This window comes from Arachis duranensis, chromosome 1 (genome assembly GCF_000817695.3).
Source record: "Arachis duranensis cultivar V14167 chromosome 1, aradu.V14167.gnm2.J7QH, whole genome shotgun sequence".
NCBI lineage: Eukaryota > Viridiplantae > Streptophyta > Magnoliopsida > Fabales > Fabaceae > Arachis > Arachis duranensis.
In genome coordinates this window covers 20181110-20200130 of record NC_029772.3, presented here as the reverse complement: position 1 = coordinate 20200130, position 19021 = coordinate 20181110, and the positions used below count along the sequence as shown (strand labels likewise).

The window sequence follows — 19021 nt, the reverse complement described above, 5'->3', positions numbered from 1 at the left end:
AAAAAATGAATGTGCGAGAGGAAAACACAACTAACATGGTTGGCGGGAGAATATTAGACAAAGGTGAGATGCTCAAAAACAGAGAGTGTTCTTTTTATTAGATAAAATTTATTATTAAAGTTTTCTTTATAGTATTTTGAATTTAAGAACCAAATAATTTTACATATAAATTAAGAATAATATTTTAAAATAACAGTTAAGACGTTTCTTTAAATTTATTCGAACATTACAACTTAAAAAAATGATAAAGATAAAGCTAATTTAATATTAACTAAATTTATTTTATTTTAATTAGGGGATGGGCATACACAAATAATATTACAAATTATTTTTGATAATTTTGCTTCAAATAAATTAATACTTAAAATAACTTGATCACATAACATTATTAAAGATAAAATATCAATTTAGAAAGAATTAGATGATATATCATGTAACAATCAAATAATAAATTAGAATAATTGAGATTTTTTTAATTAAATTTTAAAAAATAATTATTTTTCAGAAAAAATATATTCCATCTTTATATTTGCATCTTACCTTGAATATTATCTTGATAAATATAATAAAAATATCAAAACAATAATTATTAATTACTATATTACAAATAATTATTTCAGATTACTATATACAAAATAACATAAAATAGTCGTTTATAACTTAAATTCGTCAACATATTCATACAAAGAGAGAAACAAAATTAATAAGTCTCAATTTAAACTCATTTCTATAGAAAAGTTATATCTACTCTCTGAATTAAGATCTTTTAATATAAATTTGATCAACATCTGTATTCAAATATCAAACAAAAATTAAATAAAACAGTTCCAAACAAATATGTATATATTCATAAATAAAGTTAATTTAATTTATTTTAGAGATTAATTAATTAATTAATTAATTTTATTTTTAAAAAAATTCTTCACATAGAGAAGTAGCAAAACATGAAATTGGGTTGCAAGATATACGAAAAATGTCTCATCTTTTTAAATTTTCTTTCGACTATATATCTTCAATATAAAAGGATTGGATTATAACTAAGATGGGTTATACTATGTGTACGCCAAAATCAGCTATTAAAGTCAGCTATTAGTATAGAATACATGTTGAAATATAAATACACATTAAAAATAAATTAATCACATATGTATTTATACACAAATACATTGATAGCTGATTTTAGTGGCTGATTTTGGTGTACAAATAGCATTTTTCAACTAGGATTTGATTTGGTAAAATTTTTAAAAAGATGTTTGTATTTTTCAAAAGCACAAGTATCTCGTTGTGCATCTAGTAAATTAAAAAGCTCATTTACTAATGCTTGCAACTTTTAAAAGTTATGAGTGCTTTTGAAAACACCTAAAAAAAATTTTTTTAAAGTTAGCTTGTTCTTATTGTCAAAATTAAAAAAATTTAATATAATCTCATACATTAATTAATATCTAAATTTAATTCTTATATTAACATTTATTATAATATTTTTAAATTTTAAAAATTATTTTACCAAACACATTTGTTATTGCTTATTTTTATTAAAAGTCAATTTTATTTTAATTTATTTTATTTTTAATTTTTGATAATGAAAAAGTAATCTGATTATTTTAATTTTACTTTTTTAATTCAATGTTTGACACCTAATAATCAACTTGATAACTATATGTGCAACCAAAATATGAATAATCAAACTTAAATTGAATTTGTGGTCTTTTTAATTTTTTGAGATTAAAAAAATGTTTATAAGTTAATTTTTTTTTGGAGTTAGCTTTGATTTTGACAACTGTTTCGTGACAAAATATGAAACCAATGGATTAGACTAAATTAGAGGGCCCAAAAACTAATGGTAGCGGTCTTCGACTTGGTTTACGCTTGGGGCCGCGTCTGAGTTTATTGATATGTGTGTTGGAGAATGGGAATGACACCTGCAATGACACTCCGATGTCTAAGTTAGCAAGGGATTAAACATGTTTAAAAGTATTGGAACTTAGATTTACCTGAGTGCATCAGTGTATTTATAAGTGATGAATCAATAATCACCGTTAAAGTAGTTCCACTTCTGATAGTGGATAACCGTTCTTTTATCTTAGGTTTGTTGAGATATCTCTTCTAAAAATGGGTGAGAGATTTATGGAGGCAGTTATTTATTTGAATCTGCTAGCACGTGTCGAATCTGACCTCTTCAAGAGGTCGGGTAGATTAATAAGGTCTAATTCATTGGCTTAATTGGACCTGGCCATTGCATTGTGTCAGGGTATGAACAACAACCATAGTTAAAACTTAAAAGTATTCTTTGCTAGGAATATTAAAATAAAAAGTCAATTTTGTAATTGTATAAAAGATAAATATTTTTTTAAATGATTATATTAAACCATAATGCAATTGGATAAAAAAATTTGGTAACGACATTTGAAAAAAAAAATCAAAAGATCTCTAAACCATGTGTTGAAAGCTTGGTTCTGTGTTGAGGGAATGAAGAACTACAGTTCGAGTTATGAGGGGTGTCTACTATTGGAAGGCTGGGCTCTGCAAGTCACCGCAAAGCATTGAATCGTTGGAATTCGGTGAGAAGAAGAGCGATTGCGGTGGCCGATGGAGCTCTGCACGGAGCGTGTGTATGCAGTGCATCAGTGAAGGCGAGAAGTGAGTCGTTGGGATCCGGTGAGGAGAGCTGGAGAAGAACAGTTACGGTGGAGCTCCATGCAGAACGCATGTGTCAGTGAGAGATGCAACGGCCAACCATCGTCGTGGATGGAGGTGTGCGATCGCCATAGGAACAGCGGCCGCCAGCCATCATCACTCAATTTTTGGTGTCACTTTCTAATTTTACCCTCACCTAACAATAGATGACTTACCACAAGTTGCACAGATTCAACATTAATTAAGTATTTTACCATTCATAACATCATTTGCCACGTGTCATATATTTATTGGTGGGTCAACAATTAGTCACCCTTAGCCACCATAATTTATGGCACATTGGTCCACTTATGCATATGAAGTTTCTCCAAAAATAAAAATTTAAAACCAAACGGAGTCTTTCCCTGCCTCAGCGTAGGAAGCTCGGTTCTGTGGTGAGCACAAATTATTTCCCACACAAGTTTACGCTGCACCCACTTGCATGGCTCATGGACACGTGTTGTCATTACCTTCTTCCCATCCAAAATCTGTAAATCTTTAAAGATTGAGGATCTGTATATTATAATTTCCTTTAGAATAATTATATAATATTTGTGAGATTGAGACTCTTCTTTTGTCTCATGATGACACGCTCGAGCGCCTTCGAAAACCAATAATGTCATGGTTCAAGCAAACTTAACTTAGAGTTCTTATCCAACAATTCCAACTTCAATCGTGGATCAGGTGCACGCAGAAGAAGAGGTGGAAGTTGTTTTTAGAGAAGTGGACGATTATTCTATGCATTTTCCAGACTGCAATGTCAACTAGCTATGTGGACAAATTGGCCACATAACTTGCATTGTTTCATGTATTTAACCAAGAGATACTTTCACCCCTCACAATCTCAATCATCAAGAATGAGCACTTTTATTAGTACTGTACCTTCTTTAACAGCATCTCGGGCCAATTATACTACCTCTACTCATCCTCTTCTTACACCTTTTCACAATCTTTTAACACGTGTACCAATTTCATCATCCATTTGTGATACATCATAGTATTAAAATTCAGGTGTTTCAAAAATAATCGTCTCTTTTGTATGTAAAATGAACATTCGCATGTAAGAAATTAGAAAATTATAGAGATGAATTTGTAAAGTATAATAGTTTTTGAAATGATTTGAATGGTAATGAATATAAAATTTTTAATGGAAAAGGAAGTTATAGGGCAATGTATTAAGTCAGCTTTATGAAAGATTACTTCTTTTAAATTGATTACGAATAGTGAGAATATGTTGTATAAATTTGATAAAAAAATATATATATATTTTTTCTGCTAATTCCATTGCCTAGATGTTGTAGGAAGAAATGCGAAAAGAAAAGATGTGATAACTTATAGTTACACTAAGCCAATTGGACGGAATTAGTTTTTTTCACGACTGCGTCTGCACGGACTACGGAGGGACAGCGTCACGCGGTCATGCTGCAGCGGTAATGGCATGGGGTGCGGCGGTGTTGAGACCGGCACAGGATAGCGGCTGAATGGCAGTGTTATGATGCGTCGGAACAGCTGTCTTTGGCACCAACGACGAATTTTGGGCGGCGTGAAGCGGAGATTGATGACGTCGAATTTTGGGTGTGGACTGAGATCGGGAGATTACGGTGAAATTGGAAGTAATCATACAAGTGTGAATATATTTAATACTAATTCTAATTTTTTAAATTTTAAAATTTAAAATTAAATAATTAATTAAAAATTTTATTTTTAGTTTTTAATTTACCTTTTTTTTAAATTCATTATTCACCTTGTTTACAGTTATGACTATTTTTCAATATTTGTCAAATCTAATTAATATCTTTAAGTTTGCAAAGGATAACAATTTATTTTTAATTTATTTTTTAACTCAAAAAATAAAAACGATACTTATTTTAAAATGGAAGAAACATCATTTTTGATCACTCATATAAAAAAAATGAAATTCACATAAAATAATAATATCTTAGAATAAAGATTTGAGATATAATTTTTTTATATAAACATACAGAAATTAATTTTTAATTAATTAATACTAATTAATTTTTTATCATAAAATTACTTTTTAATTTTTATTTTTTCAGAATTTAAGATGTATGATAAGAATTTAAAATATAAAATTTAAGTTTAGAATTTAAAAAATGAGTTGATGTTTACTAAAACCAAAAATTAAATGTGTCTACAGTGCTTAAATGTGTCATAAAAGTTAAAAACAAGGTGTTAAAAAGACAGGAAAACTGTCGTCCCTACAGGCTTGTTGGTGAATCATGATTGCCATTTGCCAAAGAAGTCAAGAGTTGCAAGCACTACCACCATGGCACCAGAAACTTCCTCCTTCGAATTTTTCATCATTATCTATGAGCGTTATCCACAACCAGGCAAACCTTGGTCGTTGTCGCATTGCAGTTTGTGTACAAACTACAAACATTTTATGAATCGAGAGAAGTGTCTTTTACCTAGACTAGGCTCTTTTGTCCTCTTTCATGTGCCTAATTTCAACCCCCTCTCCTTCCCATTCGGTGCGCTCCTGTCTTAGATACTGTTATCAATAGTTCAACACACTATGACAAGTAATGACGGAAATAATGAAATATGTGCTACTTGTTTGTCTATTTATTATTAATAGAATCAACCACACAAAATGTACTCCAAAACTTTAGACGCGCAACAAAAATGATTTAAAAAAAAAAGATAAATATTTGAGTTGTACTACATATTCAAGTATTTTTATAATTAAATTTAATTAAATTAATATAAGATAAAAAATACGTTTTTTTAATGTTTTTTTAGCATAAAAATTTTTATTAAAAAATACAGAAATTTATTAAATCATGAATAAAAAAAACTCAAACGATGAGAACGAAATTTGATTGGACTTAGATTTGATTTAGTAAGTTCTTTAGTTTTTAAAAATAACTTATAAAAGTTAATTTTTAAAAGGATAGCTTTTTAAAAGTTGCAGCATTTATGTTTAATAAATTAAATTAAAAATAATTTTTAACACAGCACAAGTAACAATAAATATGTTTAATAAAATAATTTTTAAAATTTAAAAATACTGTAATAGACACTAATAAAAAAAACTTAAATTTGAAAATGAATTAATATATAAGATTATATTCGACTTTTTAATTTTGATAAACATAAGTTATTCTTGAAAAGCTTCAACTTAGATACTTTTAAAAGCACTACTCTTATATTTTAAAAGTTGCAAATATAAACATATGATTTTTTTTTATTTATCAAATACAAAATAAAAATTTAGGATATATCTAAAACGAGCATATTAACTTTGTGTGCATTAGATGTGCCACATTTATATAAACCATCAGATTTCATTAATTAAAAATCAAACACTAACTAATATAAAAGAGAGTATTGACGAACTCTAATAGATACAAAATATTCTAGTACATAAATAAATATCTTTTAATATACAATACTTTAAATGACAACATAATCTTTAATTTTTAAAGAGTAATATTTCAAATAGGTCCCAAAGATTTGGTCGTCCAACAGATTTGTTCTCCAAAAAATTAACTAGGTTTCCAATCTCCAAAATTGCTAGATATATGTCATATAAGTTCTCAAACCAGGTTGAGCCCGTTAACACGACACTCTCTCTTCTCATGTGGAGGTTGTAGGTGTATCGTGTCAGGTAAAATAACACGTAACTAAAACGGCGTCATTTCGGAACAATACCAAACGGTGCCATTTTGAGGGGACATATTTGTCCCCACTTTTGTTTTATGATTCTTAAAACATTGACATTCTAAAGTCAAATATGTCCCCTAAAATTTTTATTATAAGTCAAAAAGGTCCCTAAATTTAAGTGGATACCTTGTATAAAAAAATTCATCCTCCCATTTTCTCTTTGTAAAATTACAAGTACCCCAAACCCTCACCTAAGTTTTACGAACTAACTTTCATATTCTTCACTCTCCATTAACGTTTACCCAAGTCCGTAATGATGTTTTGATAGTATATACAGGGACTCCTTAATAGTGGTGTGTCGTGCATATTATCATTGTTTGAGATAAGTTAAGTTAGTTTTTGCTGGATTAAATTGACAGTGAAAAGCGAAGTAAGATGAACGTGCATGTGATGTTTAGAGCAGATCATAAACAGTATGTTTAGGTGTAGTTTAAGTAAGAGTTGTGAAGTGGTTATGAATAGGTATTTGATAATAACGAAAATAATATAGGTGTTTGAAATTTTTATTCTGTTGTGATATTGTATTGTGTTGGTTGCTTGGTAATTTGTGACAGAATTTTATTTTTTGGTATTTAGTTGAGTGAAGACGTAGTACCTATATTTTATTTTGGTAAAAATTTTATTAGAGACAACAAGGGGATACTTGTGTACATCGATTAAAAAGTTAAAAAAAATTTTCAATGCACATTGACTTGATATGTTTCTTTAATTTAACCTGAAGAAACTTTTCTTGGATTTAGATTACTATGATTATAAGGCAATGTATTGGTATGAGAGATAAAGAGATTAGAGCTCTACAAAAGAATAAGATGTTAAATGAGGATACTAACGAATTCTAATTATTGATTGTCATTGTACTTGAGATGTGTCATTTCATGTGTTTGGGGCTGCATACTTTGACATACTTTGGGTAATTTCATTCTAATTCTGATTTTAGTTGCTTAATTCGATGGACCAATTTGACATATACACTATAAATTTAGGGATCTTTTGACTTATAACAAAAATTTTGGGAGACCTATTTAACTTTAGAATATCGATATTTTAAAAATTAGAGAACAAATATGGGGGACGAATTTGTCCCCTCAAAATAATGTTGTTTGGTGTTGTCCCAAAATAACGTCGTTTTAGTCATGTGTTAATGGACTAATGTGTCCTAAGCACGACACGTTTTGTTTTTTCTGACACGTCACATCTATAACTTCTACATAGGAGAGAAAGTGTCATGTTAACGGATTCAACCTTACTTGGGAACCTATATGACATATATTTAGCGATCTTGGGACCAAAACCTAATTAAGTTTTTGGGGATAAATCAGTTTGACGCCAAATCTTTCATTTTTAAATAAATAAATATAAAACACATAAACACAAAAATATGAGTATTTTTTATTCATTAAAATTAATTATTATGCAATAAAATTGTTATAATATTAAAAAATTATATTAAAATAATATTTTAAACTACAACATAAAATATAAAATAATTAAATTTTATTTATATTTTTATCAAAATATCTGTGAAATTTAAAATATTCATATTTATTTTAAAACATGACTCGTTTATTCTTTTGCACTTCTTTTCCTTTTTTCCAATACCACAATTTTAATTATCACCAACTAATATTAGTTGTCCACACTAATCATCCATTGCTTCGGCAATCATAAGTTCTAAATGTTAAATTTTAAATTTTAAATTTTAAATTCAAATTCTAAATATAAAATTTTAACCCTAAATTTTTTATTATAAAGTTAAAATTTTAAATCTTAATTTCTATACCATAAAATAATTTTATTTTATTTTATTTCAATTTTTTACTTAAATTTTAGATATTTTTATTATTTTTAATTTTAAATATTTTTTAGTATTTAATTATTATTATTAGTTAATTTATTGAATGAATTCCGAAACCTTTTTCAATATAAATATCAATTTTTATAGTTGTATTAGCCGCCACACCATAGCATTATTCATGTATAAAGGTTATTTTTGTTTTCTGACGCTAACTAATATATAGTAATAGTCAATAAATAAGACAAATTTATAAAAATAAACTTGTTATGTGAAACCTACATTATACATAATAAATAAGGTCAAAAAATTAAAATTTTCAAATATTTTGAAAAAAAATTATATTATATAATAATATTTTTAACAAAAGTAGTTAATTAACAAGTTTTGGCGGATCCCGGACCCGTGACCGAACCCGAACCCGACTCCTCAGACCAACCCGTCTCGTCCTTCTAGAAGGCCCGGAACCGGCCCTCTAGAGCTCCTAACTAACTTTTGAATTCAAACGTCTCCCTTATCTTAACCAGATAAGATAAAATAAGATGACCACCATCACCTATAAATAGAGGACCCAGGTCCCTCCAGGTATTCATTCATTCCTCACACCTTACACCTCTTAGATCCATTCTGACTTGAGCGTCGGAGTGTCTTTGCAGGTACCTCCCCTCCTCTCCAATTAATATATTTTATATTTATTTATTTAAAAATAAAAAATTATGTTTTTATTTAAAATATTAGATATTAAAAAATATTTATTTATTTATTTATGTATTAGGATATTTCATATTTAATAGAGTCCATCAATACTCTTCTTTTATATTAGCTTTTGATTTTTATTTAATGAAATCTGATAATTTATATAAATGTGACATATCTAATACACAAAACGTTATTGTATTTATTTTAGATATACCCAAAAATTTATATTTTTAAAAAACATAAATACCTTTTTAAAAATTTTTGTCAAACCAAGGCTTACTTCAGAAATGACTTAAACTCAGTTTGGGTAAACAACGTAATTAAGTTCCTTTTGAAGAATAGTTTAAACAATAAATGTTTATATTAAAAGTAACTTATAAATAAGTTATTTTATATTTGATTTTTTAGTTCTAAAAGTACTTATTTTAAAAAAAATGTGATAAAAAAAATTTTTATTATAAAAAAATTATTTTTTCAAATTTTTTATAAGTACTTAAATAACTTTTTAAAAAACTATAATTTAATTTTAAAAATTATATGAGATATTAATACTATTATTTTTTATAAATTAAAAATTCAAAAAAGTTTCTTTTAAAACTTTTTAAACGGTCTATAATATAACAATTAATTTGGTTCAACAAATTCTTACTTGACCTGTGAATGTATGTGATTATTATACCTTTTCAAGTCTTTCACATATGTTTGAAGATATTCCATTATTATATTATGTACAAAAGTGTTAATGTTACAAGTGTGAGGAGTGCATAAAATTAGTTTCACATCAAAGAAAACAAGAAAGAGTGGGGAGTTTATAAGATAAGAGATGCATTAATTTAACATTTTAAGATTTTGAGTTGGATGTAAAGTTTTTTCATCTTATATTTATCTCACTTAATTCCTCTCTAAAATCTCTCCAGTGATCGAAAAGGCTCTACATGACATGAATACAGGAACTTCACATGAAAGTATATAATATTTTACTCGTATTAATTCCATCTTATAATTTTTTTTGTCATATGAAATACACACATCACTCTATATATATAAACTATAGTAAAAGCTCTTTTTCAACCACTAAAGATGGAATTTGATATGATTTTTTTTGGAAAAACTACCATTTGTAACCATGAATTTTGCGAACGCTAATAAAAGTATCCATCAAACAAGAAAATTAACGTTGTACCCATGAAAGATGGGTTCCGTGTGACAATAGTACCAAAACCGTGATTTTTCGTTGACTTTTTAATAAAATTTCCAAATTACCCCTTCTATCTTCTTCTCTAAATTCCAAATTTTACAACCCTCATCCTTCGTCTTCCTCCTCTGCTGCTGCCAGCCACCAGACATGAAGACGTTTTCTCCCTCCGACACCTTTTACTGGTACAAGAATGAAGATGTTTCCTCGTACCGAAGTGGCTTGGAGCTGTGGAACCATCATCATCATCATCACCAACCTGAACACGACCTCATACCTCAAGCAATGCCTCTCTTCCACCAAGATCTTTACAGCTTCGCGGCTGCTCTAGGAGTGGGTTCAACCACCGTGTCCGACGATCAGTCACCCTCGAGATCGGCCTTCCTGGTGACGGTGTCGGCCGTGGGGAGCGGAGCAGCAAGTGGAGCAGGTGGGATTAGCTGCTAGGACTGTGGGAACCAGACGAAGAAGGATTGCCCTCACATGCGGTGCAGGACATGCTGCAAGAGCCGTGGCTTCGATTGCCAAACCCATGTGAAGAGCACTTGGGTTCCCGCTTCCAAGCGCCGCGAGAGGCAGCAACAACTCACCTCTATCCAACAACAACTTCTTGCTGCTGATGTTCTCAAGCGCCAAAGAGATCATGCCTGGTGGCTGGCAGCAGCAGAGGTGGAAGACGAAGGATGAGGGTTGTGAAATTTGGAATTTGGGGAAGAAGATAGAAGGGGTAATTTGAAAATTTTATTAAAAAGTCAACGAAAAATCACGATTTGAGTACTATTGTCACACGAAACCCATCTTTCATGGTACAACATTAATTTTCTTGTTTAACGGATATTTTTGTCAGCGTTCACAAAATTCATGGGTACAAATGGTAGTTTTTCTTTTTTTTTTGTTGGTATTTTTAAGAGACAAATATATTTACGACTGGTATACGAGGCTCGGTAACAATTCCATTCTATAATTTGAATGGGGCACAAGACCTCACATGCTAATACATGGGTCCGTCCTTGAGACAATATAGACACAATCACAATGGACAAAACGGCTTTAATAAGCTAGCGCTTTTTCTTACATTCAATTTTGTCAATATTTTATCAATATAAGTTGGCACAGATGAATAAAAATTTGTGTCTTTTAATTATCTCTTTCGAGTAAGTTTGTGTCTTTTAATCATTTTTTTTGAGTTTGATATTTATTGAAGGATGAAAATAAAGTTTACTTGTTTGAGAGGATTACCCATTTTATCTCTACAATTTATATATAGTATTCGAGAAATTAATCATTAAATTTCTGACCTAATGAATATTCTAGTACAAATCTAAAAAAAAAAACTTTGTCAATAATTTTTCATGCAATTAAAGTTAGAAATAATATTGAGTGGTATTTAAAATTTTGAAGACAAATAGGATATAACGAAACCAATAATTATGTTTTATGGACAAAAAATGGCCATAAAATTTTTAAAAAAGGATAATTTAAAGATTTTAAGTAGTTTTTTAGGGTTTGGATAATTTCGTCATATGGAGCATATCTTTTATTGCTACAATTTTAATTTCGTTTTTTTTAGTAAATTTATCAGTGTTTAAAACTTTCTGTCGATTTCTATAATTTTATTAAATTTGTAATTAAATTTCTATATGTTTTTTTAGTCTCTATTACTATATTAATTTTAATTTTACATTTAGATTCTTATCAATGTAAAAAATTTTAGAATTAACAAAATATTTTTCTATAAATAAAAAGTAATCAAAAATTAAGAATTTAATTAAATATTTAACTATATTTTTTGAAAGAAATATTTTTAATATTATTATTTTTGATACAAAAATAACTTAATTAAAAAATTAAAAATAATATAAAAATATATTAAAAATATAAAAATTTAATTACGAAATTAATAAAGTTATAAAGATTTAACAGAATAATTAAATCCTAATTCTGATGAACTGTAGGTATTTGAGTCCTATTACCAAAAACTTTATTAACCTGATCCGACATGGTTAAAGCAACGAACACTTAATCAGTGAGTTCACCGTGCAATATTCCACCTAGGCACCTACCCAGCTAACTATAGCACTAGAGGAAACTCACTACTTTCTGTGATAGCGTTAGAGATACTAGCTAGTCTTCTTTTATCGTATTAATCTTTTGAAAGAAATAGTATTGTAACATCTTATAAAATTACATTAAAATATCTTATAAAAAATTTTATGATCACAACATTTTAAATTTGATTATTGTTAAACCTTAAAAATATTTAGAGTAAGACAAAAAAATCTATGCAAAAATTTTACAGAATTATTGAGTGAGAAGTCGTATTAGAAGTATAATAATTTATGTGTCTTTTTTTATTGATTTAAATTTTTAGAAGTAATATCATGATAAATAAAAACAGAATTCACACGAAAAAAAGCACACCTTGTTATTTATTTCACAAAAAATAATTCAACATCATAGAATTATCTAACACATTTTTTAAGAATAACAACATCACTTCCATTTTTATAATGTCACTCCTCACATTTTATTTTGCATTATATATTTGTATAAATGTGTAATAAAAAGAGTGACATTATCAAAATAGGAGCGACACCGTTCATTCCATTTTTTTTCCAATTGGTTCAGAACTTTTAATTTCATGATGAGCCTTATTGAAGATACACACTCTCACACCAATCAATAAGCAATAATGAACAATTTGAAAGCCATGTTCAAAATTTCCTTGGCTATAGTGACTCCTCTAAATCTTCATTTGTGAGTAGCACTATGATTATCTTGCATATCTGCAAGATCAAGCACACAAGTTGGACTTCGGGGCATTAACTGAAGAGTAGTCTTGGGCAAAATATATTCCGACCTCTGAATTGTCTGCTTCATAAGGTTGTGACATTTCTGCACCATATCCTATATTCAATAAAAAACAGAGAACAGTAATCTCTTTAATTGTTTGATTGGTAAGTATTTTATAATAGAAATTACAGATATTTAAAAGAAGGAAAAAAAGGGTTAAATTTTGTTCCCCAAAGTAGATTACTTTACTCATTTTGTAATCTTGTTAAACAATGTCTAATATTTTATATTCCTTTCACAAAAGGTGAAGATTCTGATAGAGTAAGAATGTATAGAGAAATAGAGAGACTGTAACTCTCTTTTATTTAAACATCTTTATCTAGTGAAATCCACGACATAACATGTTACTTAACACTTACAATTCTTATATTCTTGTGGAAGCCATATAGTTTAAGGTCATCAACATATTGATCTGTTACATATAACAGAGCCGCTGCTGCTATTGTGGAAGGTGAAAACTCCAAGAAATCCATAACTGTGTAGTTATTCACTGAAGTTATTAGCACCAAGCAATGATTAAGATATTAATGGAAGTGAACTTAGATAACAGTAAGGAGATTAGTCATGATACCTAAACATGTTTTAAAGATAACATCAGACACACGAGAAGCAAGATAATTTAAATCGCCTAATGTGGAAGCTGAAGAACAAGAAAGTCTAAGAATGAAAAGATGAGCAAAATCGAAAGGCTTTGTTATAACTCGGAGTTGCCACTTGAGAGTTGCCATAACCAGAAGCTCCATCCTCTGAACTGTTTTCGGCTTAAACAAGAACCTTGGCTCAACCATTTGTAGGTCCAATAGCAGAGGCACCTTGGTTTCTTCCATTTTCGCTGCAAGCGAAAGGCATGCAACTGATAGCAGCTGCAGAGGCCATGTTTTATCTTGCTGCACAAATTTGAATCAAAATTGACATCATGTAATAATCATAATGTATCGATTTTCGACATAATTAACGCCGTGATACCTTCAATGTGTGCGACAAAAGGAAACGATCAAGATAAATTGCAGAAAGATATGCCGTCTCAGGTCTAAAACTGTAGTATGCACATACCTGCATAATATAGTGATAAAAGTCGTTACAATTACTAGACTCGAGGCGCGCGCGTAAGTTTCATTTTGAAAACGAATACAAAGAAGGGAAGCGTTTGAAGAGTTCAAATCTTCTTCCTTTCTCTGTGTTCTCTTAAATGAAACTCACAAACCCGGCCGGGGTTAATTAGTTTGTACTTAGCAATTAGAAATTAGCAAACAATGCATGCACCTTTAGGATCCAATTTATGGCTTCTTCTCGCGCATTGCGCAACCACTTAGTCTTGCGAAGTTGTATTAGAGACCTTGTTCTTTCCTGAACTTGATCAAGTTCAGAGTCTAACAAGCTCAAGAGACGGTCTTCTTCATCGACACTACCAGAGTCGCTCCATAGAAGAGCATTGTTCGAACCAGCATCGTCGAATTCATAGTTGCTGTGAATGTTGGAATCCAAGTACACTACATCGCTTGTTGCTTCATTGCAGTGCAAGTCAAGAAGAGTACAAGCTGAGTGTTTTGGGGAGACAGACATGGCGACTGAGAGAGTCTTTCAGTAGAGAATACAAGATATGGATACAGGACCAATCATGTACCATTATATATATATAGGGAATTTAATTCGTTATGTCGATATAACAATGATCAGTGCCTTACTATAATGTATAATTTGTTCATATCTATAATTGAGAACCTAACAACGAACATGCATTGCATTATTAACATAATATTAATGTGTTCTTTTTGGAAAAAAGAATGCAATTAATCCTGTAACATTGGCTCGTGTGCATTTAAACCTTTTAAATTTTGAAAACATGTAATTCGATGTTCGAGTTATCAAGTGGCAGAGAAGAAATAATTAGAATCTTCTGTTAACGTTATTTTTATTATTTATTTATTTATTATTGTTATTATTATCATTATTATTTTAGGTGGGATACGGGCATTGCGTACATAGTGAAATTAAATGGACTGGAAAAGCAGAATCTAAAGGGGCCTCAAAGAACTTCGCAAGAAATTTCGTTCTAACAAGAGCAGCCAAAATCAGTAGGACCACTCGAAAAAGGCATTGATTCTCCTTCTTCAAGACTCAAGATCAGGGGCATTCTTTTTCTTCTTTTTTCTTTTTCTTTTTATTTTATTAATTTTTTAGCAAGCTATTCGTGTACAATGTGAATTATTGGCAGCTTCTCTTCTTCAATTACACGAGGCGAAAAAAACAGCCTCCTACCGTAACTTTTGGTAGATTTCTTTTTTTTCTAGTTTTGAATAATGCTATATCAACCATGCATTTGGCGCCTAAATTTGACATCAAGTAAAGTTTTCAACCTTTCGTCAAAACAATTATCTAAAAACATATTAATAGAAATTAATTTTTTTATGGAACTCTTTTTGGTATATTGGTAAATATTGGTGAAGGAGGTGTTTTGCCAAAGCATGGATTGGAGTCAACACGCGGGAGGCGTGGTGTCTGAGCCGGTCAGGAGCGTGTTAGCACCCCGTCAACTTGCAGGCGGCGTGATGATGTGGCGACCAGGGACGGGTGGCAAACCCCTGCCAACACGCCGAGGGCATGGTCCTGTGGAACCTATGAAGCGGTTGCTGGGTTCCAATGTTGCAGCAGCAGCACGGGGAGAGGGGGCGTGTTGCAGACCTATCTGCATGTAGGGAACAGCTCCCCACCCCGGTAACCAGCGAGAGCCCTAAATCCATTATAAATTCAATCTTCTTCCCTTCCATTGATGATACTGAGTGTATTGGTAGCTTAAAAGAAGAAGAAGAGGGTATTGATAGCAGTAGTGTGTAGTGTGAGTACTAGTAGTGATTTAGAAGAAAAAAAATTATTAGTTTGTATTGACTAAAAAATGGTACGTAATTATACGGCGTCCAAGGAACATATTATCAATTATTTAGATCATCCAATTTATGTAAGTTGATAAATTATATTTTTTTATGAATTTGAATATTTTAAATTTTGTCATTGTTAGCATCGTATAAATATATAGTAGGATTACTGCTGCCTGAATTGACTCATGCCGGTCTATGATCATGCCCACACCGTCATTTCTAACAACATGCATTCGCAGATTCCTGAGAAAGAAGTGCCACGCATCAGCTATCTCCCCTTCCACCAAGGCAAAAGTGATAGGCACAATGTTTTGATTCCTATCTTGTACAACAGCGACTAGAAGTGTACCTTTGTATTTTCCGTATAAGTGTGTGCCATCAACCTGAACTAGGGGCTTGCAATGCCTAAATAACCTAATGCATGGATTAAAACTCCAAAATACGCAATGAAGTATTTTTACACCGTGCGCCTCCTCATTCCCGTTGTACAGTGGTCGTGTTTCTATTTGGACAACTGAACCAGGCATCTTTTGAACCATGACCGAGAGTCACCATGGCAAGGCTTAGTATAAATCCTCTTAACTGTAAAAAACTTTGGCTATGGACTTCTGCTTTGCCATCCAAGCCTTTCAGTAACTGATGGTATAGTTGAACCTTGACTGGACTTCCGCTGTTATAGATTTCACCTTGATGGATGGGTCAGTCTCGACCAATGGCCTTATAGCCTCATCAACTGTATCCGAGTCCAACTTAGAATGATCTTGTGAAATCGTTCCTATTGTGCACGTGTGCCTATCGTTATATATGCGTATCTCCCAACAACCTTTTTTTATATCAAACTGGCTCGGATAAGCCAGTCGCACCCACGCCCATACATCTTCCATTTTGCATGGAATGTCTGTGGCTCAGACTCATACACATTGTAGTCAACTCCTCTAGAGATTGTGTAACTTCTAATTGCTGCGACGACTAACTTTCTAGAACTATATTCCATTCCAATCCGGAATTCTCCGTCCTCAAAATTAGCAACGCCTACAGAAAGCAGAAATCATCGTTCATTAATCAATCCAAAGTATAAATTAACAAAATGTATTATTCAGTCATCACATACCTATGTTTGCATATTCCGGAAATTTCAGTGCATGCATGGCGTCGAGATCCAACTCACGCATAAAAGGAGGAACGTTCATTGGTTGACTGCTCGAGGAATGAACCACTACATTCTCCGCTGCTGCCTCAACTCCCACATCACCATTCTCATCTTTGTCGCCGGCTTCATAAGTGGCTTCGAAGTCCTCTTCGCTATCACTATTCATTCCTACGTACACTAAAACTCTATCATCCTCTATATCTAAATCACTTTGAATCCCTTTTACCTCTACGGTTTCAAACTCAACGTACAGCTCAATTTGTGGCTGTCGTATATGAGTTTACCGATGATTTTGAAACATATTCTACATACTCGCTTCGTCAGTGATCGGCATGGTATCAAACTGTGTTAGACCACCAAAAACTACAATTGGATTCAGGTACAGAATTCTGTTCACTCGCATTAACATACCATTCTCCATGCTTTGACAGAGACCGTTCTGAAACTCCATTAACGTCATGGTGCATGGAACTACAAATGAAAACGGATTCTGGTACACAAACCTCACTCCCTCGTGAGTATTCTGTATTATCTCACCGTTGCGATACACCACCAAGTTTGCGATACCCTCGATTATACAACCAACACACTCAAAGAACACTCAAAGCACACTCTTATTCAAAATGAAAATGATACCGAGCTCTGCCTTATATAGAGTAGAGCATTCAACACGCCCCCACGTGCTACCTGCCTCAGCCAACCAGGATCTGCTACGTGTCAGCATGCCCCCACGTGCTACCTGGTTCAATCAACCAGGCTCTACCACGTGACTTCCATGCCCCCTGTGTGCTGTATGTAATACACCCCCTGTATGTTGACCTTGCATCTGACACGTCCACCCAAGTATAAATACACTAGGTACCCCCATTTCCAGCCAAAACACCACCTTTTACTCCATAACCAAATTCTTGAGCCACATATTAACGCTTGTTAGATTTTTTTTTGGAGTAATTGTAGAGATCAATCCATGGAATTTAAATATTGGACAGCTTAATCCTCTAAACTTTAAAATATATATAATAGTCTCTAACATTTATCTTTGTTAGACAACACAATCTCCCTTCAAATTGATCGGTTAATCACTAGACACTAATGGTGATTATTGATACGGGACGTTAATTCACGCACGTGACTATTAAGTATTCACGTGAACAAACTGGACAGATCAGTTTTTAAGGTAAAGTAGAAAACAATCTTTAACAAATTTTAAAATATCAAAATAATTCCTTAGGGCTGCATTTGTTTCTTGATACTAAAACTAAGACTATGAGACTGAGACTGAGTATTGTGTTTGGTGATTCGAGACTAAAACTGAGTATTGTGTTTGGTGATCCAAGACTAAAACTAAAATTTCAATCCCGGGACACAAAATTTCAATTCCTTCAGTACCTCCAGAACGTGGGAACATAGAAAACTGACATTTTTAGGGTCAGAGACTGAAACTTTAATAATATTTCTTTTTAAAAATACTCTCATTTAACTTTTCAAATTCCCATTCTACCCCCCTCAATCTCCATATTTATCTTAAACCAAACATGATACTCAAATATAACCTCAGCCCAATACATTTTACACCAAACATAATAAAGAGAATTAATTTAGTCTCAATCTCTCTCTTCCAATCTCAGTCTCTTTTTCAAATGCAGTCTTAAAATTTTTAAAAATTATAAAATAGTCTCTTTGATGAACAAACGCTACAAGAATAAGGTTGATTAGCAACCAAAAAAATAGTCATAAAATTATCGCTAATCTGATGCAAAATATAATTTGTGACGGATTAACTACTGCCTAGCAACTAATGCTTTCTTTGCTAATTACAAATTGCAGATCAGTGAGGCAAATATAATAGTTGCTAATTCATCGGAAAGTTTTTTAGCTACTAAATAGATAGTCGCAAATCCATCACTAAAGTAAAAGTTAATTCCATAGAAGAAATAAACTAAACAGTAGTCGCTAATTAGCGACAAACTCTACGACAGCAGACTCATTGTTAAATCCAAACTAACTTCGTAGACAAAATAGAATGCTTGGTGAACACTAATTAGTGAGGCATTTTTTCGAACCTAACTCGTCGCAAGTTGTCCGCTAATATGATC

General features: G+C 31.4%; 1 protein-coding gene across 1 annotated transcript; it reads right to left on the bottom strand.

The window, feature by feature from the left end:
* Nucleotides 1-12458: 12458 nt before the first annotated feature.
* LOC107481119 (cyclin-D1-1) lies at nt 12459-14556 on the bottom strand. The gene is made up of 5 exons (XM_016101336.3): nt 14163-14556; nt 13866-13952; nt 13471-13786; nt 13259-13374; nt 12459-12953 (listed from the first exon to the last, which is right to left on the bottom strand). Exons 1-5 carry the CDS (start codon nt 14460-14462, stop codon nt 12798-12800), a joined length of 975 nt encoding a protein of 324 aa, XP_015956822.1. The 5' UTR covers nt 14463-14556; the 3' UTR covers nt 12459-12797.
* Between the last annotated feature and the right edge of the window lie 4465 nt (nt 14557-19021).

Bases quoted from the DNA above. Each gene is read 5' to 3' on its own strand.
- LOC107481119 (XM_016101336.3), bottom strand. From the start codon at position 14,462: ATGTCTGTCTCCCCAAAACACTCAGCTTGTACTCTTCTTGACTTGCAC. The intron at 13,953-14,162 runs GTGCATGCATTG...TATATTATGCAG, and splicing joins CCATAAATTGGATCCTAAAG to GTATGTGCATACTACAGTTT. The intron at 13,375-13,470 runs GTATCATGACTA...ATAACTACACAG, and splicing joins TATCTTTAAAACATGTTTAG to TTATGGATTTCTTGGAGTTT.